Source organism: Siniperca chuatsi, linkage group LG12, assembly GCF_020085105.1.
Source record: "Siniperca chuatsi isolate FFG_IHB_CAS linkage group LG12, ASM2008510v1, whole genome shotgun sequence".
NCBI classification, from domain to species: domain Eukaryota; kingdom Metazoa; phylum Chordata; class Actinopteri; order Centrarchiformes; family Sinipercidae; genus Siniperca; species Siniperca chuatsi.
The window spans coordinates 17,818,622-17,846,038 of NC_058053.1; the positions used below are offsets into that span (position 1 = coordinate 17,818,622).

Sequence of the window (27,417 nt, forward strand, 5' to 3'; positions counted from 1 at the left end):
TTGAGCTGTGGAGACTGATGGATGATTGGAGACAGGTGTGCCGGTGATCAGCAGCAGGCGGGAAACCACGAGCCAGACCAGAAGACCTACACACACATACACACACAAACATCCATAGACGAGTCGGGGACATACAAGACACACCAGGGAAGGAGAGCACAACAGAGGACACGTGGCTGGGGAGGATAAAGTGGCTGACTACCACAAATAGTGTGTGAGAAAATGTGTTTTTTGTGTGTAATTTCAATGAACTATCCCTTTAATCTTGTGTGTCTTTGAAAGAGACTGAGAGACAAGAAGTTGACCAGAAATAGCTGCCTCACACCTGCATCTCTGGATCTTATTCGATTAGTTAGTAAAAAAAGTCACCTTCCTCTTCTTGGCAGCATCACAACATTCAATGCATTCTTTCGTTTAGATGTTTGGTTCAAATCCGGACTCACACATGTCAGGTTTAAATGGTGGAGATTGTCCGTAATCCTCCTCACACATTCCTACAGCTGCAAAAGATGGGGCTGGGACATCTCGTGGTCAATGAGCTATGTGATATATGAAAGAAGGGGTTAATCCTTGGAAAAAATATTGCTATGGTAGATATAGGAATAGCTAGGAAAGACAAAGTATTTGCTGTTTCTGAGATCTTATACATATCTGCTGTGTGTTTGCTATTATTTCTGCCTTCAGCATCCCATCACCCCATACCTTAGCCTCAGTCACTTTGTTCACCTAGCCAGGGTGTGTGTGTTTTTATGTGTGTGGTAGTTTATGCCCCTCATATGAGGTGAGAGGTGATCGGATAAGAAGCAGACACCAGTTGGCAGACCAGTGTGGGAAGGGCTGGTGTTTTATTGCTTTTTTACGATCTTTCCTCTAGTCTGTTTCTTAACCGTCCTAATTTTGTGTGTATATTCAGAGTCACTCTTCCTTTTTTTGCCATTTATTACGACTTTTCTATCCTCTGTGTGGTTAAATCTTGTAATTTCAGTCTGTTTTTATTTCCTCCTGACACACACCTCTCGCTCACCTGTCTGTCTGTCGGTCTGTCTTGTAGTCCCTCTTATTTATCTGACTGTGTGAAGTTTGATGATTTCAACCACCACAGCAGTGATTTTCTGGGGCTGAGACCTTAAATGTATCTTATAAAAGGAAGTGACTACTATCAGTTTACCCTTGAAATACATCCATAAAAGCCATTCAAATTACAGTACTGTGTAGTTTTGATAAGTTCACTGTCATGATTGGTGTCTGGAGCATGTTTCACTGCTGTGAGCTCACAGAGTTACACACACTTCTTTACGGCCGAATCGCACCCAGATCTAACCCCAACCCCCTCACATTAACACACACATACACATACATAGATCTAGGGTCTTGCTTTGGTGGTGTCATTGTAGTCTTATGCTTATCTGTATAAAGACGTGTGTGTGTGGTGCTGTAAAACATGGACTGTTTACACACAGGCATGATTCCGTGTTTCCTCTGTTGCCACAGTGATGTTATGTTATTGATTCAGCAATGATAATACTGATGATAATTACAGCAATCTACTAGCAGACTGTGTAGATAAAGGAGTTTGTGTAATGTGGGCATAAATAACATGCAGCAAGGGTGTTTTCTTGTTTTGTTTTTCGCATTGTTGACTGCGGAAAACCACAGTCCATCTTGACATCAAAATTGTGCTATATTCCTGTTTCACATATGACATGCCACATAGTATGCCTCACAGGTAACACAGAGAAAGGCATGTTACAGTTTAATATGAAATCTAAAAGGTAAAAGGGAAAAATGAAACTCAGCTCATATAATTGGCTAAAACTCTTTAACTTACTACACTTAATATTAGGCCTGCAGCTAACAATCGTTTGTATTATCAATTAATCTGGCAATTATTTTCTCTTAATAATTAATCGTTTGGTCTATGAAATGTCAGAAAATAGTGAAAAATGTCCGTTACAGTTCACTAAAGCCCAAGCTGAGGTCGTCTAATAGCTTGTTTTGTCCAACCAACAGGTCAAATCCGTAAAATTACCAATCAACATTGACATAAGACCAATCCTCATAATTGACAAGCTGGAACTTCCTTATACAAATTGAAGGCCAAAGGACAGTGAATGTCGTATGTTGTGCAGACTGTAAAGCCCTCTGAGACAAATTAGCATTTTTTGGGGCTGTATACAGTAAATAAAATGTACTTGACTTTCTACAATACCGCCTCAAAACTCCTGGAGATTATTGGTCAGCTGTGATCTACCCTCTGCCTGCCTCATTTCCTTCTCTTCCCCCTGTGACTTCAGTAGATTCGGCCGCTGATTGATGGCTTGTCATATCCCATTATAAAGCTCATGAGATGTGATGTGAGCCATCTGTGACAGGAAGAAAAATAAAGTAGCACAGACAGCTACAGTTACAGAAAAAATTCTGTAGGCAGGACATGCCTCCTGAGCTTCATAATCTGGTAAAGTCATGACCAGCCTTCAAAGAGGAACTCCATCCTCATGTATGTGTGTTCAGTGTCCTTTAGTGAATCCAAGACATGTCTGTTTGAAGACCCCTCGACTTCCTCTGATCTACATTTCAGATTCTCCGTTTACACAGGTTCAGAATTTTATTATACTACATGGTTAAAAGAATGCTTTCTCTTTCTTATCTCTCAATCTGCATTTCTACTTTACTGGCCAGTCGTATGGTTTCTGCTACAGAATATGTCCATCCAACTCATCCTAACTCAAACTTATTTATTTTTTCTTTTGTTTTGTGGCTAGGTGATGATTTCAGGGCCTCTCATGCATTCCCCCCACTGCTTTTTTGTCATCTGTGATTTTTCTTGCTGTTTCAACTTTATACTTAGGGGGGGTTGACTGATTTGTAGGCTTACATGTGGCCACTCTTCACCCAGCAGAGACAGAAAGGGTAAGAATACAGGCTGAAAAAGAAGGATAAGAAGAGATGCAAAGGGATCTGCGAACACTCGAGAGTTTTGGAGAGAAGGGGAGGAAATGTTGTGTGGAAGTAGTGTGAGCAGATAAGAATGGGGAGTATAGAGGTATGAAGGAAGTAAACTGTGGAGGACTGGTAATTAAAGAGTGGGGAGGGCCGGAGAGATTTAGCTCAGGACAAGATGGAGAACGGAAATGATGAAACAACAGGCTACAGTATGATGTATGGAACAGATGTGGTCGGTACTAAGCGTTCAGTATGCTCAAAACTAACTAGTTCTTACGATGTGTTGTCCAACCAGGTGCCTAATCAGTCTCCAGGAACTCTGTGTCTTTTACATGTCTTTGTAGTCTTGACATAATCAGTAATACAAATGGGGATAGGAGCAATACAACAATGAGTCATTCATGAGTATGTACACATCAAAAGTGACAGAAGTAGTTATGTGAAGAATGAAAAAAGAGCTTGAGAGAGAAGTTAAAACCCTGCATATTCTCTCACCTCCCCACACCTGGCAAACCGCTGCATGAAGAGGGCGTGCATGTCGGGAAAGCTACATTGTTTGTCGGAGCTCAGTCATAAATTATACCTTTACAAAGAAAATAATGTTCAGTTTTGATTGTCAGAGACGTATTCATTTAACTACATGTTCATTATTGAGGTTGTAGTTTGCAGTGGTGTTTAACTGGTCTGATTATATTGAGAGGTGTTTCTTATGTTTTGCCCACATTTTACAAACATGAGGAAGGAAGAATATTAGAAACACATTTCTATATAGTCCAGTACAACACAACCACTAACTTTGACCTCAATAATAAACATATAGTTGAATTAACACCTCTCGGAAAGTTTGAACAAAAACTGAATATTGTAAACTTTGTGATAGAAGAAAATGTGGCAGAGCTGTTGTGCTGGATTGCATTAGATTGTATAGGTGTACCTAATGAAGTGGCCAGGGAGTGTATTTTCACACACACACACACACACAAACACACAAGTATGCCTTTAGAAACAATAGAGAACATGATGTTTCATAGCAAAGGAAACAGGTGTCAGTTTCCTTCCAGATCTAAACTTTAAATTGCATCTATAATCTTGACAAGAATGTGAAAATGATTTATTCTGACTATGATGTTTTTATATTATATATTTTATGAAACTGAATCCACATTAAATGATGAAGAGGATTGGGAGTCACTGTTGTGTTCTGCTGAGGTGCATACACACACTAAACAGCCATCAGTACTGGGGGTGAAATAATTACAGTAATATCGTGACATACAGTTTCTTCTCAGGATACACTGGCATCAATATTGTGACATGTTCTTCTCACCAGAGTCAGAGATGTTTACGTGCTGTTTCATTCACACATTCGGGGTTCTACCAGTTTATGACTGTTTTGACATTTGAATAATTGCACATTTTTAGCCACACAATCAGTGTGGTTCAGTTGGTCGGTAGGTCCACCACTTTGGTCCATTGAAATATCTCAACAACTACTGTATGGATTGCCATGAAATTGTGTACAGACATTCATGGCCCCCAGAGGATGAATCCTGATGACTTTGGTAATTGCCTGACTTTTCCTCTAGCACTACCATGATGCAAAATACCTGCAATACTCATCACGTTCCTATCAGCCTCTGCTGTATGGTGCTAATTAGCAAATGTTAGCTTGGAAACACGCTAAACCAAGATGTTGAGCATGGCAAATATACCTGCTAAACATCAGCATGTTAGCATTGTCACTGTGAGCATGTTAGCGAGCTGTTAGCATTTAGTGTGTCGAAGTGCAGCCTCACAGTCCAGTCCTCTGGCTGTTTTCATCTGTCAATGTAAAAATTCACAGCAAACACCATATGACACACCGCTGTTATTCATGTGGCGTTTGAGTTTTCGTGACAGGACTGTTGTCTGTCTGTTGTCTGCTCTACAGGCAACAGCTGCATTGTCAAGACTGATGCAGAGACAAAACAAACACCTCCTGTTCCAGAAAGCCACCCATAGACAAAGCTCTGACTACAAGACACACACACACACACACAGCTAGCCATTAGTTATATTCAGAGTTCAGCTGAGGCTTTATCTCACACTATCTGCATCTGATTTGTCTGTGAGCTTGTTTGAATTGTTGTATGACATTGTTTAGGCTCCCTGCAGTTTTATTAATTCCTTCGAGACCCTTGGCTCTAGCTTCATATAACAACATCGCTGTGTGTTCTCACAGGAACCCTGTCAGGCCCCAAAACCCCAGGGGTCATCATTTACTGACCACATCATGCAGGCATGCTCAATGCAGTCTTCGCTGTGTGTTTTTTGACCCTTTTAAAAGTGCTGTCCTCGTATTATTCTGTTTCCATCCCACCAACCCTTGTCAACTCTTTACCCCTGATATGTAAATTACACACTCATCATCCTGTTTCTGAGGAACACTGAGATGTATGTGTCTGTGTTTGAGGCACCTGTTCGACCTGATCTTTCAGTTGAAGCTCCTCGCCCTCACACACCCCACCTGCACTGAACAACTCCTCAGTATTCATTCCCCTTTGCTGGAGTGTGTTTGTTTGTATCCTGCAGTAGGGAAAGAGAGGATATACTTTACTGCCGAATCTGTAGACACATCGTAAATCTATCTATTAGGAGATAAAAATTAGATATTTATAAATGTAACAGAGGTGTGGTTTGGAGAACAGAAATATACTTCTGCCACTGCCAGACACATTTTTCTTCCTTCCTATCTGCCTGCCTGTCTTCTCTCTTTCATCACTCTGAGTATCATAATCAAATTGTTATATTTAGCTTGCAGATTAGGAGGCTGTCTGCAGTTTCTAACAGTCAGCATTTAAAATAATCTTTAAACAGCCCTTAACCTAGCCTTTAGCATTTGCTGCGAGTGTCTTTTTTTCCATTAGGGACACATTTGACAGCAGAGTCTGGCTTTATCTACTTTAACTTAATCTCCTCACTGCTCTATCCGGCCTGTCTTGGAATGACTTGTGTGTGTGGGATAAGATAAATGAGGGGAAATATATTTCAGCATGCAGGTTTTAATTTGTATCGAGGCAGATTCTAAAACAAGACTATATTAGGTCATTTGTGTGTAAGAATCTCTAATTGTGTCTGCTCGTTCTGTCCCTAACAAGCTGAAAAGAACTAAAAGGAGTTCAGTGACGATAAAATGTATTCTTGAGATGTTTCTGTATGGCATCAGTTTTTACCCATCAGCTGTTCTCCGACAGTGGACATTTGTAAATACACTGTTTGACCACTGGATGGGTGTAGAGAGTCTGAAGTGCTGAAGGAGAGGATTTCAGTAAAAAAAGAAAAAGGTGTTTGTCTCCCCCTAGTGTTGCAATCAGAAAATACAAGCAGAAATTTACAAAGTTAAAATGTGGGAAATGTTTTTAATTGATAGATTATGGTTTGTCATACTTCTTGTTGCATTGTTGTGATACTTTGGTTCTCAACTGTTGTCATATTTTCAAATCTTCTCTTCTCTTCTGCTTCCTCTATTTTCAACAGGTAAGTTTAAATTTTTTGTTATCCCAGATGTCACCAATGTAACACTCATGATGTTATTGATAAAAAGAAATCAAACAATAATTGATTCAGATCAGTTATGCACCAAACTGTAAGCCAATGTGCAGCTGGCAGTTTATTTGGTGTATTGCACCCTTGACTTGAAGTTGATCAACTCTCTTTTTTTATACCTCAATCTCAGGGTCAACCTGGGCCTCTTGGTCCTCAGGGCTCCCAGGGGCCTTCAGGGAGACCAGGTGATCCAGGCATCCAAGGACCAAAGGGGCAGAAAGGTGACCATGGCCAAGGTGGCAACATAGGTCTTAAAGGAAATGTGGTAAAATATTCTTCTATTTTTTTGCCTAATTGTTAAAAATCACAGCACTCTTGTTTGTCATCTTGTTTAATGTGTGATTTGTGTCGCTCCACAGGGAATGACCGGCGTTCCTGGGTTTTCTGGAAACGACGGCATTCCTGTAAGTTCATCCATCGGTCTGGGTGAAAGCAGTAGAAGCTCGCTGTATGTCAGCAGAGTATTCTGCTCGTGATGTGTTCTGACTGTTGTTATTTGACGTACACTCCGCAGGGCCACCCAGGACAAGCTGGGCCCAGGGGCAAGCCAGGTGCAGACGGCTGTAATGGGACACAAGGAGAATCAGGGTTACCGGGGCAACCTGGCTATAATGGCGCACCTGGTTTTCCCGTAAGTGCAACTCCAAACCTGTATGGATATTGATTTGTAAAATACATAGAGTTTGATTTCCTGTAAGTGGCCATTACTTACTTTCTTCTCATCTCTCAGGGACAACCAGGCAGGAAGGGAGCGAAGGGAGACTCTCTGGAGCTGAGTGTGTACATGGAGCGTTTCAGGGTGAGGAAGAGGAGTGTACACCAAACCTAACTTTTGTTCTGAAGAACTCCTGGCTTCATAAAATTGCATTTACGACTTGATAATGATGTAACAAAGTCATATAGATCTCATTAACTTCATGAATTTTTCACCATGTCTCCACAGGGAGATCCAGGCACACCAGGGGTCAACGGAATATTTGTAAGACACATTAATCAAATGATTTATTACTGTATGCTGATCATAGAGACATGAGCAGATTACGGTTGTTACATATAATATTGGCATATCAAATTTGCACTAACTAATGCATTCCCTCGTTCCCAGCAGCTTGTTTGAAAGTTACTTTTACTCAATTTTCTGTTGTTGCAATATTTCTCTTCTACTGTCTGTCATTTGATTTCTGTCAGGGGCCCACAGGAAACCCAGGATGGCAGGGTAACAGAGGCTTCCCCGGACCAAAGGTAAATGTGTGTGTGTGTGTGTGTGTGTGTGTGTGTGTGTGTGTGTGTGTGTGTGTGAGTGCATTTGTTGAGGTGCAATTTTAATTTTAGTTTGTGAAGCTCAATCTATTATGATGCAAAGTGCGTATTAGGATCCTGTCTGTGTCTTCTTCTAGGGTCCCCCAGGGCCTCCAGGTCCCCGTGGACCAAAGGTAAAGCAACAACAACATATAATGTGATATAATATAAATTTGATGTATGACTTTGTAAATACTGCATTGTTATCAAATAAGAACTGGAATTCATGAATGCAGCTTCAAGTGTTTTTTTTGTTTTTCTGTACAGGGCACTATGACCAAAGTGCTTAAGGGACACAAAGGAGACCAAGTGAGTGACCATGTTTGTCAAATGCAATGTTCATATTTATTAGTCAAGTCTACTTGCATTGCTGTAAAGCAAATGCTATGAAAACAAAATAATTAGCTAATGCTGCATGGAAAATCCTGAATTCATTTAGGTCACAAATCATCTGATCCACTTCAGTTTGAGGTCTACATCTGTACTTTCCCACGCAATGATTTGCAGTGGTGGAACAGAACTGTATATAAGTACATTTTCTCAAGTACTGTACTTAAGTACAGTTTTGAGATAGAATTTCCATTTAATGCTACTTCTACTGTGCTACATTTCAGAGGAAAATACTGTGCTTTTTACTCCACTGCTCCACCATTTTGTAAGATTTTTCATTTAAAAAAAAACATATGATATGAATATTTCACAACAAAATCAAAGATTAGAGAACGGTCCAAAAAATTAAAACAGATTTGTTTAAAAAGAAGTTTGTTTTTCTGCTTTTCTCTCCCATTAATCATCTCACGACCCCTCAGATTTATCCTGTGACCCTTTGGAGGGGGCCTAACCCCTAGGTTGGAAACCAGTAGACTAAGTTACCCAACTGTAAATAAATCCGTTAAAACTAGCTCCACCTCAACCAGCTACATCAGTAAAATCCTGGTTACACATTCCAGCAACAATCTAGTAATGTCATATATAATAATATGTGAGTCACAGGGGCAATTGTTTCTGCATAACGAGTACTTTTACTTTGATACTCTAAGTATATTTTGCTGCTAATACTTCTGTGCTTTTACCTAAGTTGGCTTTTGTTTGCAGGAGTTTTACTTATTATAATATTTTGAAAGTGTAGCATATGTACTTATACTTAAGTAAAGGATCTGAGTACTTGATGATTTGTTTCTCTCTGAGCTGGCTGAATTTTGCTGCACTTTCTTCTTTCACCACAGGGGGACATCGGACTTCCAGGGCCACCAGGAAACTCTACTCATCAGCAAACTCAGCCCCACAGCGGACCCTCGGTCTGTACATCAGCAAAACATGTTCATCTTTATTCATTAACCTACTGTAATGGCATTCAAAGATGGTCTCTGAAATTTTAAATATAAATAGGAGTGTTACAGACAGATAAACCAATAATATCCTCCTCTTTCATTATTTCAGGGACCTCCTGGAGAGAAAGGTCTGAAAGGAGAAACAGGAGATTTGGTATGTGATCACTCATGAACGATACACATTTCCACACACGTACATAGACAAAGACTAACATCTACACCTCAGCATGTCATTTCCTCTGCTCATCTTTTCTTTTGTTCGGTTTATTTCAGGCCGACAACAAAGGAGAAACTGGCGTTATGGGATTCCCTGGACCGCGGGTGAGCACAGGCACATTTCTACCCATTTCAGCCAGAAACTATCCTCTATCCATCTGTTCAGTTCATATCATGCGCTGTTTTGGATGCTGTTCTAGGGTACGTCTGGTGCAGATGGGAGTCCTGGACCAAGGGTATGTTTGTGTGAAAGATGAGAGATGTCGTGTCATTATTGTATTATCAGATTAAATGTCATTTTATAACTTAATGATGGCGACTTTCAGGGGGATCTCGGTGAACCAGGTCCAAAAGGCAGAGATGGTCCTAAGGTGAGAATGCACTTGATCATGATCACTGATTATGCATCTAAACTCTAATCTAACTGACTGAAAGCACTTAAGTGCAAATTTGAGGTACTTGTACTTTTCTTTTCATGTTACTTTTCACGTCTGCTTCACTACAATTTAAAAGGAAATGTGTTACTTTTTACTCCACTACATTTATTTGACAGCTATAGTTACTAGTTATTTTACAGATTAAGATGTTTCATACAAAACATATAATGAGCTCATAAATTATGATGCAGTGTTATAGATTAAACATCGGTATATAGAATAGTTAAAATTAGCTCCACCTCAACCCACTACCACGGTAAAATATTACTTACATAAGTATTATCAGCAAAATGTACTAAATATATCAAGAACAAAAATACTTTTAATTCAGGAAAATGGCCACTGTGAGTGTTATCATATATTATATTATTGGATTATTATTACTGATGCATTAATGTGTAACACTTTAAATGCAGGACTTTTACTTGTAATGGAGTATTTTTATTTTGCGGTATTGATATTTTTAAGTAAACAATCTGAATACTTCCTCCAGCACTGATTATCAGAGTGATGCCACACCAGGACTTGCTGTAAGATGCACTAAGCAAGACTTTTATGTATAATTCAAACATCGTTAGAAGAAATCACTTACTGGGGTTGGACCAGGAAAGAGCTCATCTCATATAATCTCATCCTTCTTACAAAAACCCCTGAATTCACTATATTTGTATTACGTAATTTTAGTGTGATGTATTTTTACTGCCCAAAGGGATCAAAAAATTGGAACCTGTCTGGTGGGCCAACTGACCATTATAACAAGCTCATTTTAATCATCTGAGACATGTTCAAACCTACAAAACTTTATTTTGAATTCTAGAGGAAATTGCAGAATTTCCAAGGCTGAGTTTTTGGGAAATGTCTGTAAAATAATGCAGGAGACATTTTGAATATTTCTATTTAATGTAAAGGTTGCAACACAGCATGCAGGGTTTGAATATTTCACTCAGTGTAATCATCCTTTAACTTCAACTGAGTATTGTAACAAGCAGTTACAAAATGTCTAATTCTTTGAAACTATGAGGAAAATATCTTTTTTCATCGACATTTATAAAGATTCAAGGGGACAATTAGGAGTTGAAGAGGTTAAAAGTAAAACAACATGATGGATGCTCCATCCAGAGAAGCCTTAACAACCGTTGTGGTCTAAGTCTCAAACTAGTCAGTACAAACTACTGCCAAACATTGTTCAAACCCACAGAAGTTTATTTTAAATTCTGGAGGAGATCCCAAAGTTTCCAAAAATACTGAATATATCAGGCTGAATTTTGTGGAAATGTATAAAACATTTATGCACAAGTCGTCTAAAATATCTCCATTTGATGAGATGGTGCAGCCATAAAAAACACGTCTGAAGGAGGTTTGATATTTCCCTCAGTGTAAACTAAATCATATAACTTCAAACAGTTTGGAAATAGGTGATTTTAACAGCTTTAAGGCTACTTAAGGGGTTAATGGAATGATCATTTTTGGCTTTTCATTTGGTATAATTATCTGATGTTTATATAGCAAACAGACTGTTTTATAGCTATAGTTTATGGGATTCTTGTTCCAGTCTTTTCCTCTTCATACCTACAAGTCAAAGGTTTTGTGTTGTTTTAGAAAAGTAGCTTCTCTGGTAACAAGCTAATAGCCACAGTGGAGGCCCAGAGTCAAATTACAGCTAAGTGGTCAATTTCAAACTGGTTTACAGTCTACTCAGATACTAGAAAAACAACCTGAATGGAAAAGTATAAATAAAAATAAATAAAATGATCAACAACATTTTGTTCACATTATCTGATTTTCAAAATCAAGACCCAGAGGAGGAAACAAGATAAAAAATTAAAAGGAAAACAGGATATAATCAGACAACAACAGGATATGTGTCCCAGTCATTTTTAAGCCATGTGTTCACATCCAGCCTGGGATCTCATCTAGTCGCATTCGATCTTTGTACTCAAGACTCACATTAAAATGAAAAGTGAAACTGCAGCCACTGAATACTGAAAGACTGACATTATTTTTGTGTTTTAGGGAGTCAGGGGTGACCCAGGAGATCTGATTTCATCAGGATCCCTTTGGTCTTGGGCTTTAGTAGGTAAGTTTATTAATACCTAAAAAAGAGAAAGAGTGTGAAGATGAAACCCACTGCCTGACAAGTGTTAACGTGCACTCTGACTAAATTGTTGCTGACATGATTTGAAACTCTGTGAGGAAATTAGTGACATTACTGAAGTTCAACTTTAACAGGCTGCACAGACTTGTCAGAGCAAAAGGTCAGGTGTTCAACATACACAAGATGAATATGGATGTGATGAGGCTTATTAAAATCCATCACACACACTGCATGAACCCTTAGGAACAACAGAGCTTCTGTCATCCGGCACAGCATTTGGTGAAGGGTGGCAATAGGTTGAAGCGACAGTAATAACCGAAAAGTGATTGGTTGGGGGTATGTTAAGGAGTCCGTGTCATATAGATGTAAAAAGAAATGTGGCAGTGAACATTAACACTAGCGTGGGAAAGAAATCTTCCAATTATTACTCAAAGAAGAGGAAGAGAATCTAGTTTGTTTGTGTTACACAACAATCACTATTATTATTACATTATATTCAAATGAGGAAACAACATTTAGAAACTCTTCATAAGCCTTCATATATAGTCTGTTACACAGTTACATAAGAATGGATTAAAGCAGTTACAGGAAGTGTCAGTGATGTATGAGCATGTTTGGAACTGCTTGAAGTAACTTGCTGTTCAGATGCTAATAATTGTTTCTTTTAATTATGCTTTGACTTTATAAGCTGGTCCTCCGGGTCCTTTTGGTGAGCAGGGTCCACAAGGAGATAGGGGCCCGGTTGGAGACCAAGGCTTCCCCGGACCCCCAGGACGCCCCGCCTCTGAAACACAGCAACTAGGTCTGTAAACTGAAGCTATGCAAAGAGACACAGACTCAAATAGTCATAATCAAGAGAGCTGTTACAGAATAAACACAGTGTAGACAATGCAGTGCTGCACACTTTCTGTCATATATCCCAAAATCACAAAAAAAACTTGACCTCAAGAAGAAGAACAGATGATGAGGGATCCCTTTTCTAGGACAGATAGATGTCGTACATACAGTAGCAGATATAGAAACAGAAGTAGAATCACAATATGAGGAGACATAATGATAATATTAACTAAAGTACATCATATATACAGTGTGTATATATATATATATGTGTGTGTGTGTGTGTGTGTATATATATATATATATATATATATATATATATATATATATATATATATATATATATATATATATATATATATATATATATATATATATATATATATATATATATATATATATATATAGGGTAAATATTCAGGGTTTTAAGAGTTTAGTGCAAAGTGGACATCAACCAAAAAACATCCTTTGTATCACAAAGACCTGGAAGGAGGACAGACTAGTCATGTCAATTTTTGTCTCATTTATATAGTCTAATATCACAAATCACAAATTTGACTCAAGGGTCTTTACAATCTGTACAGCATATGACATCCTCTATCCTTAGACCCTCGATTCGGATAAGGGAACCCCCCTCCCCAAAAAATTACTTTTAACGGGAAAAGATAGAAGAATGGAAGAAATGGAAGAGCAATAGAGGAAGGATTCATCTCCCAGGACGGACAGACATGCAATAGATGTAAATACACACACACAAGACCTAAAACTCAAGCATACTGTTCATACAGAAGGAGAAGAGGCTATAAATATTGATGATGAAGAGGATGAATCATTTACACAGTTGCACACACAACGTTAATAACTTATTATAAATTATTAATAAAGTTTGTAGCACCATAGATGATGACTGTCAGCTGGTACAACTCTGTACATACAACAGTGTGTGTTGTGTTTGCAGTAAGGTGTGGCCTGGCTCCAGACTATATTTTAGACCCTGTAATCCCGTATGAACCTTCACGTAGTTTGAGATCTTCGGGCAGGGGTCTTCTGTCTCTTCCTGAGTCCATGATGAAAACTAAGGGGGACAGAGCTTTTGCCATCAGGGCCCCAAGGCCCTGGAACAACTTGCTCATTAGGTTGTCTGAGTCAGTGTCTTCTTTTAAGTCTCTTTTCAAGACGCATTTTTATGATTTATGATGATTTTACCAGAGCTGTTGTTGTTTTTATGAATTTTATCATTCACTGTGGTATTTTATTTCTCTCTCTGTGAAGCACTTTGTACTTTGTTTTGATAAGTGCTCTATAAAAAGTTTTATTATTTATTATTATTTAGTCAAAATTGAACAAGTCACACAACCCAGACCCAGCTGCCTTGCCTACATCAGGTGGTCAGATTCTTTATATACAAACCATTAATTAACCAATTAATCTTCATATTTCCCTTTGTGATCTTACAAAAGGAGTATTAGTTGCAATAAATACAAAACATACAAGACAACATATCTTAATTTTTTAGATAGAATACATTTTTGCAAAACATTTAGGCTACTTTACATGTGACACAATATACCATGGTCACAACATAGCTGCTTCAGCAGGTGTGAACAAAGGAAACTTCATGAAGGGTTCAAGTTATCTCAACAGTGTCCTCCAAAATAAGTTAAACCTTTTATAAACTGAGCGGTCAAGGGTTTTAAAAATAAAAATTTCCTTTTGATTTCCTTTTGCGTCTGCCAGTATTTGATTTCATTGGGCCATTTGGTGTAAAGGGGGAGCCAGGAGAGAAGGGCCAGCAAGGGGAACCAGGACTCCCTGCTGTCAGTGCAGGAGCGCCAGGCTTCACTGGGCGCCCAGGGGCCAGAGGCCCTCCAGGACCCAAAGGAACATGTGAGTGAGTGAGTGAGTGAGTGAGTGAGTGAGTGAGTGAGTGAAACTAAGGCTTTAAATACTTAATCTTCCTTTTTTATCTTGTTTATTAGTTTTAAATGTCTGTACCTTTATTGTATTTCTAAATGTCTCTAGGGGCTGAGTTCTTCAAAGGGGCTCCCGGTGGGAGAGGAAGGCCCGGAAATGCAGGCTTTAAAGGAGTGAAAGGTGCTGTAGGCATACTGTTCATGATAAAGACCATTTGACTTCCCCTGAGTAAAATAATCAGTTAAAGGTCCAGTGTGTAACATTTAGGAGGAGCTATTGGCAGAAATGGAATATAATATTCATAAGTATGTTTTCATTAGTGTATAATCACCAGAAAATAAGAATCGTTGTGTTTCCATTACCTTAGAATAAGCCGTTTCTATCTATTTAAGGAGCGGGTCCCCTTCTACGGAGGTTGCCATGTTGCACCGCCATGTTTCTACAGTAGCCCAGAACGGACAAACCAAACACTGGCTCTAGATAGGGCCGTTCGTGAGTTTCGCGGCCACCATAGTTTCTCCTACACGCTTGGAAGGGGAGGGTGAAATGAGCAGTATTCAAGTGGTTGCAAACTGCAATTTCACCGCTAGATGCCACTAAATCCTACACACTGGACCTTTAAATTCATAATATATGCAGTCACACACTATGTTGCTGATCTGTGGGTGCAATGGTGTGTACATTTAGGTGATCATGGTGAATGTGAATGCACTGTTGTAAACTTTCTACCGGGGCCACCTGGCCCTGCTGGTGACCGCGGTGATGCTGGGATGACCGGAGAGTTTGGTCAGCAGGGTGATGTAGGAGACCCAGGTCCCAGAGGAGATGACGGCTTCCCTGTAAGAATAATTGAGTCGTATCATCTTCAGTCATTCTTTTCCATTCTTTATTTTAAGCCTGTCTCTGTTTCCTCAGACTTTTCTTTGTTTTCTTGCAGGGATTTCCTGGACTCAGTGGTTTACCGGGCCCAAAAGGTCGAAAAGGGGACACGAGAGTGGCCACACAGAAAGGTGCAGTGTACCTTCAGATCAAAACCAGGGGTACAAGTGGGCCAGAAATCAGACAATGACCTCTGTTGTGTGTTTTCATACTGTGTGTACATGTGTGGTTGTATGTGTGTGTTGATGCATGTTTGTATGCTTATGTCCATGCATGTGTGTGTATGATCGCTACAGGATATTCTGGAGACCCAGGGGTTCTCGGGCGAGATGGTGAGTCAGGAGCACCAGGTGCTCCAGGCCGAAATGGTTTGCCTGGCTTCCCTGGGAGCCGAGGTCCTTCAGTGAGTCTCCATAGTTACAGTTTGATATTGTACATACTCTTCATATCCTGTTCATCTCAGTGATTTAGTATGTGTGTTAAGTCAGTGGTAGAAGAAGTATTCAGATCCTTTACTTGGGTAAAAGTAGCAATAACACACTGTGAAAATACTCCACTACAAGTACACGTCCTGCATTCAAAACCATACTTAAGTAAAAGTATGTAAGTGTTATCTGCTAAATTTACTATCAAAAGTAAAAGTACTCATTCTGCAGTAAAATGTTCCCTGTCAGTGTTTTACTATTATATATGATGTTTTTGGATTCATATTACTGCTGCATTAATGTGTATGTTGCATTTTACTGCTGTAGATGTTGAACGTTGAGCTGCATTTGAACTACTTTACATACTGTTGGGTAGTTTAATCTACAGCGATGCATCATGGTCTATAAGATCATCACGTTTGTAGCGTCGCTGTCCTGTGAGAACCATGTATCTCTAAAAAGTCAACTTTTCATGAGCTCAGAAAAATAGCCTGTTTTCAGCTTTGTGACAATTAATTTTCTAGCTAATCCAAAGAGGGGTTTAAATAGTTTATTTAGCTTAAGAACTAGGAGAATTTTTTCAACCCATAAAGGAATACTTAATCCTTAAGTTTCTCAGAAAAATCAGCAAATTTGGAAATACATGGTTTTCACTGGACAGGAAGTATATGAAAATTAACTAGAAAAGTAACTAGTAACTAAAGCTGTCAGACAAATGTAGTAAAATACAATATTTGCCTCTGAGATGTAGTGGAGTAGAAGTATAAGGTTGCATAAAATGGAAATACTCAAGTGAAGTACAAGTACCTTGACTTTGTACTTAAGTACAGTACTTGAGTGAATGTACTTAGTTACATTCCACCACTGCATTAGGGTTTCATCTAAACCGACATAGTCTCCTCACTTTTTGTTCATTTCCTCTCATGACAAATGACAAATATATCCCACAGTATAATCATTGTGCTGGTTGGTGTCAACAGGGAGAAGGTCCGAGCGGAGAACGTGGAGACAAAGGTTTCCCAGGTCTGCCTGGTCGACCCGGTGCAGTTGGCCTAAGGGGAGAACCAGGTGCAGTCCTCGGGGCCCTCAAAGGTCAACGTGGTGTACCTGGTGACGACGGCCTCGCAGGCTATCCTGGAGTTCAAGGAACACCTGGCAGCCCAGGTGACTGTCTCCTTCCCGCCTCTTATTTAATCTCAGTATAGTGTTGCATATTTCTCCTTCAAGGCTTTATCTCTTTACGGTGATTTTACCTGTTTTCACTTCACTTCATATTTCATTTTACCTCGCCTCTCTTAAAATACCCTCTTTTGTAATTGAATGCAAAGCAGGAAAATGGGAATTAACATTAATGGCTTGTGATTAAAAAAGGAGAAAGAATGCATGAAAAGTATATTCTGCCATTTTATTTCCTTTTCTTTCTTCGCCTCTTGTGTCACCTTGATGCAGGGGCTGCATCCCTCAAACCAACTGTTCCAAATGCCTCTCTCTTTCATTATTTCTCATTTCATCTCAAGGAGGCTGTAGTACAGGAGATGGAGGACAGGTGGATGTAACAGGTAGCTGGTATAATAATGATTTCACCTCATTGCTTCCTTTATAACAACTCTGTTGTGCTTTGCCTCTGGATTATTTGACTTGTGTGCATGATGATTTTTTGAATTGTGTACAATTTGAGATTTAGTGACCTGAAATACCAGCTAATGTTATGATAAAGCCATGTTCTGAAAGACAGTTCACGCTGGGCAGCAGACAAAAATCACTTGCACCAAAATAGTAATTTCCACATAAACAGTTAAAACTATTACATACAACCATGGTGTTGCCCTAAAGACTGTGTTCTGGTCAGGTCCTTGCAATATTATTCCAGGACCTCCTGGGCCGCCTGGACCTCCAGGACCCAGTGGATCACCAGGTTTCCCAGGTAACACAACAAGAAACAAGTGCTCAATGTTGCCTGCAGGGTGCCTGCTTTGAGTCATTTTTGATGTCCTGTTTATGTTTTGTGAACCAACAGGCACTTCAGGCGAAAAAGGACTACAGGGTCCACTTGGGCCACATGGAGAGAAAGGAGAAACAGGAGATCAAGGCACAGGTGGCCGTCCTGGACCACCAGGTGAGGAGTGACAAGAAAACACTTACTGGGCAATAGACAGATGGATAGAATTGAACTGTTTGATTTGTCTTTAGTCCAGATCATTTTCTTTTATTAACATTTATGGTTCTCCAAAACAGGTTTTTCCGGCCCCCGTGGAGACTTGGGGGTTCCTGGCAGCAAAGGTTCAGTAGGAAACCCTGGTGTGCCCGGTGTGCCCGGCCGGATCGGGGCACAAGGTGAGAAGGGTGTTCACGGAGATATCTTCGGAGCATCACCAGGAGCCCCCGGTGACCCGGGGCTGCCTGGACTTCAAGGGAATAGAGGCCAAGATGGTGACCAAGGAGAACCAGGCTATTCAGGTTGGCCGTATCTCCACCTTGTCACTTACTTATATTTAAACTGTTTATTTAACCTACCTGTCACTTAGTCTTGCTTTGCCTTGTTGCCATAATTTTAGCATTAGTTGGATCATTTGAGAGAATAAAAGATTTGAGCACTATTATCTAATGTTGTTCCTCCAGGAATGGTCGGCATGCCTGGTATGATCGGCTTCAAGGGTGAGATGGGCCCTTCAGGCCTGCAGGGGGAGGAAGGGAGTCCTGGGCCAGCGGGCAAGTATGGCTACCCTGGTGACCCTGGGAGAGTAGGTCCACCTGGGCCGCGTGGTGGTACTGGACAGCCAGGTTAGACAAACATACACACCGACACACTCTCTCAGAAATGTCCTTATTTTATTTATATATATACGTATATGACATCTCCCATTCCTTCTGGTACGTCAACCTGCTCACCAGGTTTCAGTGGAGAGAGGGGAACTGAAGGAGACCCGGGCCCTCCAGGTCCAATAGGATTAAAAGGCATCCCAGGGACGTACGGTGATGATGGTGCCGTTGGAGATTATGGCCTAACAGGTGACCCAGGACAGCCTGGTGAAGATGGACACCCAGGACTTCAAGGAATGAAGGGTTTGTTCCTCAGATATTTACTTTGATAATCTACTCCTTAAAGAATATAGAATCAAATTAAACATCAAATATTATAAAATCTATGTAATTTGTCCATGATTCAAGCAGTTTTGGTCAGAAAAGTTAGTTTTCTGTGACTTCTGATGGTCCCTCTCTTTCCCAGGAAACAAAGGGTCCCCTGGCATGTCAGGTTTTGAGGGGATCAGGGGTGATGTAGGGGTGAAGGGCTTCAGCGGGCAGAGAGGACAACCTGGAGTGCTAGGCCAAGTTGGCCCAAAAGGAGTGACAGGTCAAAGTGGAGCGAAAGGTGAGACTGTTCTGATATAAAGTGGGTCTTAAGTCTACCACATAAACTCTTTAACTTACCAACTCCCTCATAACTGGACTGTCTGCCAGGTGATCGTGGTTTGAGAGGACCACCTGGGGACAAGCCTCAGATCCCTGCCCAGATGATTGTTGACATGAAGGGAGCCAAGGGAGACTTTGGACGCCCAGGAAATCAAGGCTTCCCCGGGCAGAGAGGTGTGAAGCTACAATCTGATATCAGTCACGCTTTCCTTCTCACCTCCTTTGTCCTCTCATGCTTCACTTCCTCACATCCTACTCTTCTCCACAGGTATTAAGGGTTTCCCCGGTGTGCCAGGCTACGAGGGAACTCATGGTCTTCCTGGAGACCCCAGCAATGAGAAAGGTTACCAAGGAGATCCAGGAGCACAGGGGCTGCCGGGGATAAAAGGAATGCCTGGCATAACTGGAAATCGAGGAATTACTGGTTTTGAGGGAATGTCTGGCAACAAGGTGAGCAGAGCCATACTGGGAAAATGCCTGTGACTCAGTCCAAACTGTTCCAAACTGGAGGTGTCAGTTTGAAAGAAGTGGCTGTTTAACAGGCAGTGAGGGTCTATTAAAAGATGCTATTGCGCTGCAATCTGGAAAATGTAGGATCCAGTGATCTCGACCTCTTCAATTTGACCGTTCATTCATCTGTCTTATGCATGTCCCCCCACTTTATGAAAGTGCAATACTAAATTCCTTTAAGTTTACTAATTTTATTTATTGCACTCACTCTCTCTGTCACTATGCCATCGTTTGTGTAATTTTACTATTGTTTTGTAGCTACAATTCTCAGTTCAGGTCTCAATTCAGTTCATTTCTTTCATCGCAACATCTCATGCAAAAGTGATATATTCTAATGTTTAATATGTTTGTTAATTGCTCATTTGTTACTTTTCAGGGAATTAAAGGAAGTACTGGTGCCTATGGCGCATCAGGAGACAACGGAAGGAAGGGAGTCAAAGGTACAACCTCAAGTTTATACTCCAGACAGATGGGAATCTAGATACTAATAATAAAGTAAGTGTGATGAAAATATTTGATGTGATAGTACATTTTGAACACTATTACAGGTGATAAAGGCCCACGTATAGACCTTCCAGGATCTACCGGATTGAGAGGAGAGCATGGTTTTCCAGGAGAACCAGGTACAAACTGTAGCTCATAAAGCTTTTGTTACTTCTCCTCTGGTGTTGATCAGCACCATTTAACAATTGGAGGCTCATTCTTGATGAGATGTTTGATACCCCCTTTACAGGCCAGAAAGGATTAATTGGACAAACTGGGGACAGGGGTACACCTGGTTTTGATGGTATCGAAGGGAAAAAGGGACAGTCAGGTGAACCAGGAATATTAGGATACCCAGGTAAGAGACCCCCATTCACTTCCTTATTACACACTGTCCAATTAAAGTATGTCATGTTATTTTAAATGTTATGCAGTACATTGGAGCAGAATTACATTGCAACTGTTCTGACTCCAGCTTGTACGCAATCTTGTGAACAACATTTTTGTTTTCTGCAGGCTTAGATGGGCAGAAGGGAACTCCTGGTAACCAAGGTCAAAAAGGCTTTCCTGGAATCCCTGGAAAAGAAGGACATCCAGGCTTTCCTGGCTTCCCCGGACAAAAAGGTAACATGATCAGACCAGTGCCCTCTCTTTCTCTCTCTTTAAACTAAATACTTGTTGTCCACCATCTGACCTATGCAAATGTGTGCAGGGTTCCCCGGCCTAAAGGGTCTTTATGGATTACATGGACTGAAAGGACACAAGGGTATCCCCGGGACACCAGGTATTCAAACACATTTCAAGAATTCATAAAAACAATCTCTGTGCACCTTTCACTACTAGAGTATACCATGAATGTTGCAAGTTAAAAATTAGTCAGATACTACTTTCATATAGATTACAGCTTAAAGGCCCTAAAAACTTATTTTCTCAATCAGCTTCTTACTGTGAGTGATGGGGTCCAACGTAAACATACACTTTTCTGCCAGTTACTGCAAGTTACAACAGTTTTTATTTCTCATGAGAGATTTCTGTATTTGTTGTTTTTCTCTGTGCTCTGCTCACTGCTTTGAAGTGGGCGTTAGAAAAAGTGACATCACGTACTTCTGAGCACCAATCAGGATTTAGCAACGTTTTAATCTGAATCTGATGACAGTTGGTGATTTTGTTTGGTCACTGTCAATCAAATCTGATCAAACCACACCCACACAGTCCTGATGTATCAGGTTAGTTGAGTTTTTCAGTGTTAAACTCAAATAATACCTAAATATGATTTTTGCTTATTTAGTAATATTTTATTTAGTGTTATAGATAAATACTTTACAGCAGTGAGTAAACTCTTTTGTAAAAATGTTAAAGTCACTGAAGGTATATTTCTGTGTTCTTCACTACATCCATTGTTTGTGGAGTAGAAACCATGTCTCAGTTTAAGTTGGACACGTCTTTCCTGTTTGTACTTTTATCAGGTCCGGATACTACTGGACCAGCTGGGGAACCGGGACCCAAAGGGGAGAAGGGAGAGAGCGGTGACCCCAACAACCAACCAGGTTTTCCTGGCACAGCGGGTTTGAAAGGCTTCCAGGGACCTCTAGGTTAGCCATTATTGTTGTGCATTAATAGGGCACAAGTTTGGCCATCTAAGAAACCTGCTGAGCTCTTACTAAAAGACCTGAAAGACTTGAAACAATCCTATGTTTCACTTGTTCAGGTGACCATGGACATCCTGGACCGCCAGGATTCCGCGGTCCCATAGGACCAGACGGGACCCCAGACAGACCAGGACCCAGTGGGGACCCTGGCTTTAATGGACCTAATGGGTACCAAGGTGAGAAGATGCAGTTCGATCAAAGAAAGTAGTGTACGTGCCATCGACATTACTTTTTTCGTTCCATTGTGGAATTTTTGAGGGCACTATATCGTGGGTGAATTTACACACTCAGAATTCGGACATAAAATGGCGGACATTAAATGTAGTGTGCTATATAGAAAATAGTGATTTCAGCCTATATCTCATCAGAATCAGCTTTATTGCCATGTAGGTTTACACATACGAGGAATTTGTATTGGTATTTTGATGCCTGATAATAAACACAGAACTCATCCAGACTGATAGCAGTCCTGAAAATATCCCAGTCAGTACAGTCCAAGTACGCCCAAAGGTCCTCCATAGCGTCACTGGTCCACTTCTTTGATGTCTTCACAACAGGTTTCATTTCTGCCTGTATGCAGGAATCAGGTGGACCATGACGTGGTCAGAGTGTCCCAGTGCAAGCATGGGGGACGGCAGGATAGGCACCGCTTACTGTAGTGTAACAGTGATCCAGAATATTCTCCTCTCTGGTCGGACATTTAATAAAACTGTCTGTATTTGGAGAGTTCATGGCTGAGACTATCCTTGTTAAAGTCAACGAGGACAGTAACTAAAGAGTCTGGGTTTCTCCGCTCCACACAGTATCTGGTCAGCGAGCATGGGCTATGCGTCCTGCGCGTTGGCCTGCGATGGAATGTAAACACCGACCAGAATGAATGAAACAAACTCACAGGGAGAGTAGAAAGGTTTACAGTTTATGAATAAATATTCCAGATCAGGAGAAAATCACTGGTGAATCAGTCACGTCTTTACACCAGCCAATGTTGATGTAAAAACAGATACCTCCACCTCATAACTAACCATGTATTATGTTTTAGGTCGTACAGGAGTTTGAATTGGTGGCTTAACAGCAATTCAATTTAATTCACTTCATCAAAACCAAAAACACATATTCATTAAATAATCATTTTACAAGGTGAAAATACCAGAATTATGTTTTAAACATGAGTTTAAAATAAGGTGGCCTAAAGAAGCAGCCAGGCTTGTAACTGGAAGGTTGGCAGTTCAATTCCTGGGAAAATCTGGGTCTCAGTGAGACTTTCCAGGATAAATAAAGTAATGTTTCACTAGATGTTATTTTTCACAGATTTTTAAAAGATTGTTTTGTAATTTTTGCCTATATTTAGTAGTGATATTAGAGATACAGACAGGAAACATGGCACAAGAGAGAAGGTTATGACATGCAACAAAGGTCCCTGGCTGGAATCAAACTCAGAAACATGATGGTTATATGGTATGCATCTTAAGCACTAGGACACCCCTGCACATCTTTAACGTGTGTTTATTGATGTTATCCTCAGTTGATAACTCTCAGCAGCAGTAAGAGTTGTAGTTGTGACAGTGGCAACAGTAGCTGTAGTAGTATTAACATTAGCAGTAGTAACTGTATATTTATATAACTGACAGTGGCTGTAGCAGTAATAGAGGAAAGTGACAATTCATTTGATTAAGATTCAAAATATTACCTATTATTGCTGAAGCCCAAGAGATTTGATCATCTCTGTAGCAGATGGATGCACTGAATCGGCATAATTTACTGGCTGTGTCAATGCTTAAAATTAATTGTTAAAGAAATTAAAGAACTGACAGAACTGTCACTTAAGACTTGTTTTGATGCTGAGGAATTCTTGTTTACCTTCTATACAAACTACAGTATATTTATTAACCCTAAATTATTTGTTTCTCAGGCTTCCCTGGAACAAGAGGATTTCCTGGAGTGGACGCCCCCCCTGGAGAAAAGGGTGTACCAGGATTAACTGGGTTTCCTGGATTCCCTGGAAGGAAAGGATTCAAAGGAGATCAAGGTCCATTTGGATACAGGGGGCCAAATGGTGTTTCTGGGAAGAAAGGTAACCATGACGTTCTTTTCAAGGATAAGCCTTTAACAGTAGCTTGTGTTCAAATTACTGCTGTACCTCATTACATAATATATTTTGATATGGTCTCTTGTGATACATGATCTGGCAACAATATCACAATATTCTCTTATGATACTTTGCCAAGAGTGTAGCACTTATTACTGCAGACATTTTAACACTGGAACTGTACGACTTAATGACAGTCAGTCAGTTTATTAGTTTAAACAGGACTACATTCAACACAGCATACTAATAAAACCATCATATCAACAAAACATATTAAAACACACAAAATATCATAAATATGATAAGCTAAAAGCGTGTCAACAGTTTTTCAATTCAAGAGTCAAATAACCTTAAAATACATTTTAAATAAACATTAAAATTCTTAAAATACCACAAATTATTGCAAAGAAAACCACAAGCTAAGCTATGAAAGATAATGTAATTGTATGATATCGTGAGTTAAATTTTAATTCCCACTTCTACTGATTTCTATCACTGTAAAGTACTAATAAACACTTTGCTGGATTTCAACTAATTATGCCTCAGCCTGTAAAATCTTGCACCTGTCTGCAGGCCCATATGGCTAGATAATAATTATCACAAGCTGTAATCTGTGCACAGTCTCAATATGCCTTTTTTTCTTACAGGAGTGAAAGGAGAGCAAGGAGTGATGGGAGTTCCTGGTATGATTGGCGTGAAGGGAGAAAGAGGGCCAACCGGTCCAAAAGGAGACACTGGACCCCCAGGTAAATCATGCACGTTCACAAAATATAGCGACTGCTCACAAGTTACCACATACGTGCTTTTGTGTTTTTTGGTTCTTGGTTATCACATCATCCTTCCCTGCTGCAGGTTTCCGTGGGTCCCCAGGCAACCAGGGTCCTCTTCCACTTCCCATCAGAATCCCAGGAGAGAGGGGCCCTCCAGGACCGCAGGGTATCCAAGGACCAAAGGGGGTCAGAGGGGAACCAGGGCCACAGGGCCCGCCTGGGGATGCTGGTTAGTTATTCTAAGAAAACATTTGTTCCTGAGCACACCTAAGTTAAATGTCCAGCTCAGCAACATAAACGTATCTTACCGTACAGGTTTCATGGGACCCATTGGGCAGAAGGGCATGCCTGGGATTGGTGGTAGACCAGGAACGCCTGGATTTCGTGGAGAGGTTGGACAAATGGGCCACCCTGGTCTGCAAGGCATGGCAGGTGCGTCTGACACTGTGGGGCAGTTTAGGATTAGGTTAATAACCTGGATTAAAGGATTTAAAGTAGATGGAGATTTAAACAGGGAACCAGTTACCAAGAGGCTTTTGATTGTTATTTTTTGTCAAAGTCGGTTTAGTGAATGAATAAGCACTGAACTGGGGACTAGAGAGTTCCTCAAGGTCTATTTGTATTATTAAGTAATTATTTTGGCAGAGATGGTTGCCAGGGATTGAGCGAAGGTTATAAAAGCATTAGGCCACATGCATGAAGGCATCGTATTTGTGTGTACAGTATGTGTATGTATGTATGGATGTATGATATAATTGATAATTAGTTCATTTTGCAAAACACAGTTCTGAACTCCCCATTCCTCAATAGGTCGCCGCGGCAACACTGGCATCCCTGGGTTAGCTGGTATGCCTGGCCGCAGCGTCAGCGTGGGCTACTTGCTGGTGAAACACAGTCAATCAGAGCAGACGCCCATGTGTCCTGTGGGCATGGCGAAACTGTGGGACGGCTACAGTCTGCTGTACCTCGAGGGCCAGGAAATGGCCCACAACCAGGACCTCGGTGAGTCAGGGTGAACTAAAAATGTGTCCTCGTTTAAAAGTGCATGTGACGCAGCGTCTCCGTCATCACGCTGGACATCAACGGTAGCACGAGAGTTCCCGCAGACATCAGCAGCTAACAATTAACGTAATGTGATAAGCGCCAACAGCTAACACCTCTACAGTGTAAGTACACTGTACACCTGTGTTTTAAAGTTTACAAGGATATTACTGTATGGTGTTAGCTAAATACGAACGTACATAGAGTTTAGCTGTAATTTGTGACGCCTTTTCAGCGCGATGCCACGACAGGAGCGCACACATGGTATTTTTCCCCCCAACGATAGTGCCAACGTTACGTTGTGAACAACAAATCCGTGTTGAAATAACAGAAATAAACAAAATAAACTCCGCTGTCAAAATAACTTTTTTACCGTCTGCGCATCAATCTCTCCAGCACCAAACGGGAAGCAGCAAACCGAGTAGTAACTTTGGTAACGGACGAAAAAACTCCTCAAATACCGTCACACACACACACGATAGATTGTGAATTAACAGTTATAAGTCGGTGTGTAATTCGGCGTGTATCTGATCCAACAACCAGCATATATTTAGTGAGAAATCTTAATTTTTGGAACGGTTCGCATCTCATTCCCACGGTCTTCTCCCACTAAAACAGCGCAGCTAACCAACGGAGGCTGGTAGCAAGTTGTCACTGCTCCTATGATCTCGGATTTATAGTTGCATAGGTTTGAAACTTCTTCAGATTAACTTTGATCACCCTTAGCCTATTTATAGACTTTATTTTATCATTAAAATATAATAATTGATGTAATGAATTGTTCACATTTTTTAAAAATCAACCAGACAGCATTTTGTGGAAAAGTCAAATATTCATTGTACAGTTTAAATAAACTCAGTAGTGTGTTTCAATACACTGACTCCTAATTGTTGATTGTATCCTGTTTTGTCTTCATACAATGTAATTATCACTTATTGTTATTGCACCGTTGGTTTTGGCCTTGGTGCTCTACCTTTTGGCTGCAACGCCCCAATAAATTTGTAATTATCAAAGGCCTGCTGTAGGGTACAATATGGTTTTGTAAAGGGATTTTGCTGCAATGTTATCAGTGCAATGTCAGGACATATGCTAGTGAGTTTGTTACAGTACAGTCCTGTCAGAATGCATTGACGGTCAGGCGAACATTCCCACGTTAAATTTGTCTGGCATTGTGATCCAATGAAGCAGAAGACATTCCAAAGAGGTCCGGCTCATCAGATCTTACTGCTGGCAGAGTTTGATTTGGGGACATTTAGACCAGCCAGTCCTTACAGTGGCATGATGGGGCTGAAAAGGAGAAAGAGAATAGACTTGATTGGCTACAGAAAAGGATAGACTTGTTTTTCATTAAACTAACTCACGTTCATCTCTTGTGTACTGAGGCAGTGCTAGCAGAGTTCTCAGTTGTGATATAATCCTTTCCACTGCTTGTTCTCCCATCCTCAAAGCCAGTTCAAGCCTGCTTTTAACACGACTTTTCATCAGTGTAATCAGATTTTGTCTCTA

The 27,417-nt window shown here is 40.4% G+C and overlaps 1 protein-coding gene and 1 long non-coding RNA gene across 5 annotated transcripts in view; one reads left to right on the top strand and one right to left on the bottom strand.

The window, feature by feature from the left end:
• col4a2 (collagen, type IV, alpha 2) overlaps positions 1–27,417 on the top strand; it is a 69,877-nt gene that overhangs the window by 38,941 nt on the left and 3,519 nt on the right. The window contains exons 1-43 of one of the 4 annotated variants that reach the window (XM_044216569.1): positions 80–210; positions 6,659–6,793; positions 6,888–6,932; positions 7,043–7,159; positions 7,259–7,327; positions 7,472–7,507; positions 7,717–7,770; positions 7,926–7,961; positions 8,095–8,136; positions 9,054–9,125; positions 9,268–9,312; positions 9,432–9,479; positions 9,575–9,610; positions 9,701–9,745; positions 11,825–11,888; positions 12,595–12,708; positions 14,481–14,630; positions 14,766–14,837; positions 15,345–15,496; positions 15,595–15,667; positions 15,833–15,939; positions 16,942–17,125; positions 17,479–17,520; positions 17,811–17,885; positions 17,979–18,077; positions 18,197–18,418; positions 18,581–18,742; positions 18,854–19,024; positions 19,188–19,331; positions 19,421–19,546; positions 19,641–19,822; positions 20,259–20,322; positions 20,431–20,505; positions 20,616–20,723; positions 20,882–20,989; positions 21,078–21,149; positions 21,832–21,957; positions 22,074–22,190; positions 23,924–24,085; positions 24,748–24,846; positions 24,953–25,099; positions 25,186–25,302; positions 25,681–25,872. In XM_044216569.1, coding sequence (XP_044072504.1) covers positions 6,891–6,932; positions 7,043–7,159; positions 7,259–7,327; positions 7,472–7,507; positions 7,717–7,770; positions 7,926–7,961; positions 8,095–8,136; positions 9,054–9,125; positions 9,268–9,312; positions 9,432–9,479; positions 9,575–9,610; positions 9,701–9,745; positions 11,825–11,888; positions 12,595–12,708; positions 14,481–14,630; positions 14,766–14,837; positions 15,345–15,496; positions 15,595–15,667; positions 15,833–15,939; positions 16,942–17,125; positions 17,479–17,520; positions 17,811–17,885; positions 17,979–18,077; positions 18,197–18,418; positions 18,581–18,742; positions 18,854–19,024; positions 19,188–19,331; positions 19,421–19,546; positions 19,641–19,822; positions 20,259–20,322; positions 20,431–20,505; positions 20,616–20,723; positions 20,882–20,989; positions 21,078–21,149; positions 21,832–21,957; positions 22,074–22,190; positions 23,924–24,085; positions 24,748–24,846; positions 24,953–25,099; positions 25,186–25,302; positions 25,681–25,872 — 4,168 coding nt within the window. In that variant the 5' untranslated portion in view covers positions 80–210; positions 6,659–6,793; positions 6,888–6,890. Of the gene's footprint in view, positions 1–79; positions 215–6,658; positions 6,794–6,887; positions 6,933–7,042; positions 7,160–7,258; positions 7,328–7,471; positions 7,508–7,716; positions 7,771–7,925; positions 7,962–8,094; positions 8,137–9,053; positions 9,126–9,267; positions 9,313–9,431; positions 9,480–9,574; positions 9,611–9,700; positions 9,746–11,824; positions 11,889–12,594; positions 12,709–14,480; positions 14,631–14,765; positions 14,838–15,344; positions 15,497–15,594; positions 15,668–15,832; positions 15,940–16,941; positions 17,126–17,478; positions 17,521–17,810; positions 17,886–17,978; positions 18,078–18,196; positions 18,419–18,580; positions 18,743–18,853; positions 19,025–19,187; positions 19,332–19,420; positions 19,547–19,640; positions 19,823–20,258; positions 20,323–20,430; positions 20,506–20,615; positions 20,724–20,881; positions 20,990–21,077; positions 21,150–21,831; positions 21,958–22,073; positions 22,191–23,923; positions 24,086–24,747; positions 24,847–24,952; positions 25,100–25,185; positions 25,303–25,680; positions 25,873–27,417 lie in introns of those variants that run through there. The other 3 variants (XM_044216570.1, XM_044216567.1, XM_044216568.1) reach the window with 3 other exon arrangements.
• On the bottom strand, positions 22,374–25,316 carry LOC122885461. Its single transcript, XR_006380116.1, has 2 exons — positions 25,179–25,316; positions 22,374–22,859 (listed from the first exon to the last, which is right to left on the bottom strand). It is a non-coding gene; the product is annotated as an uncharacterized LOC122885461 (long non-coding RNA).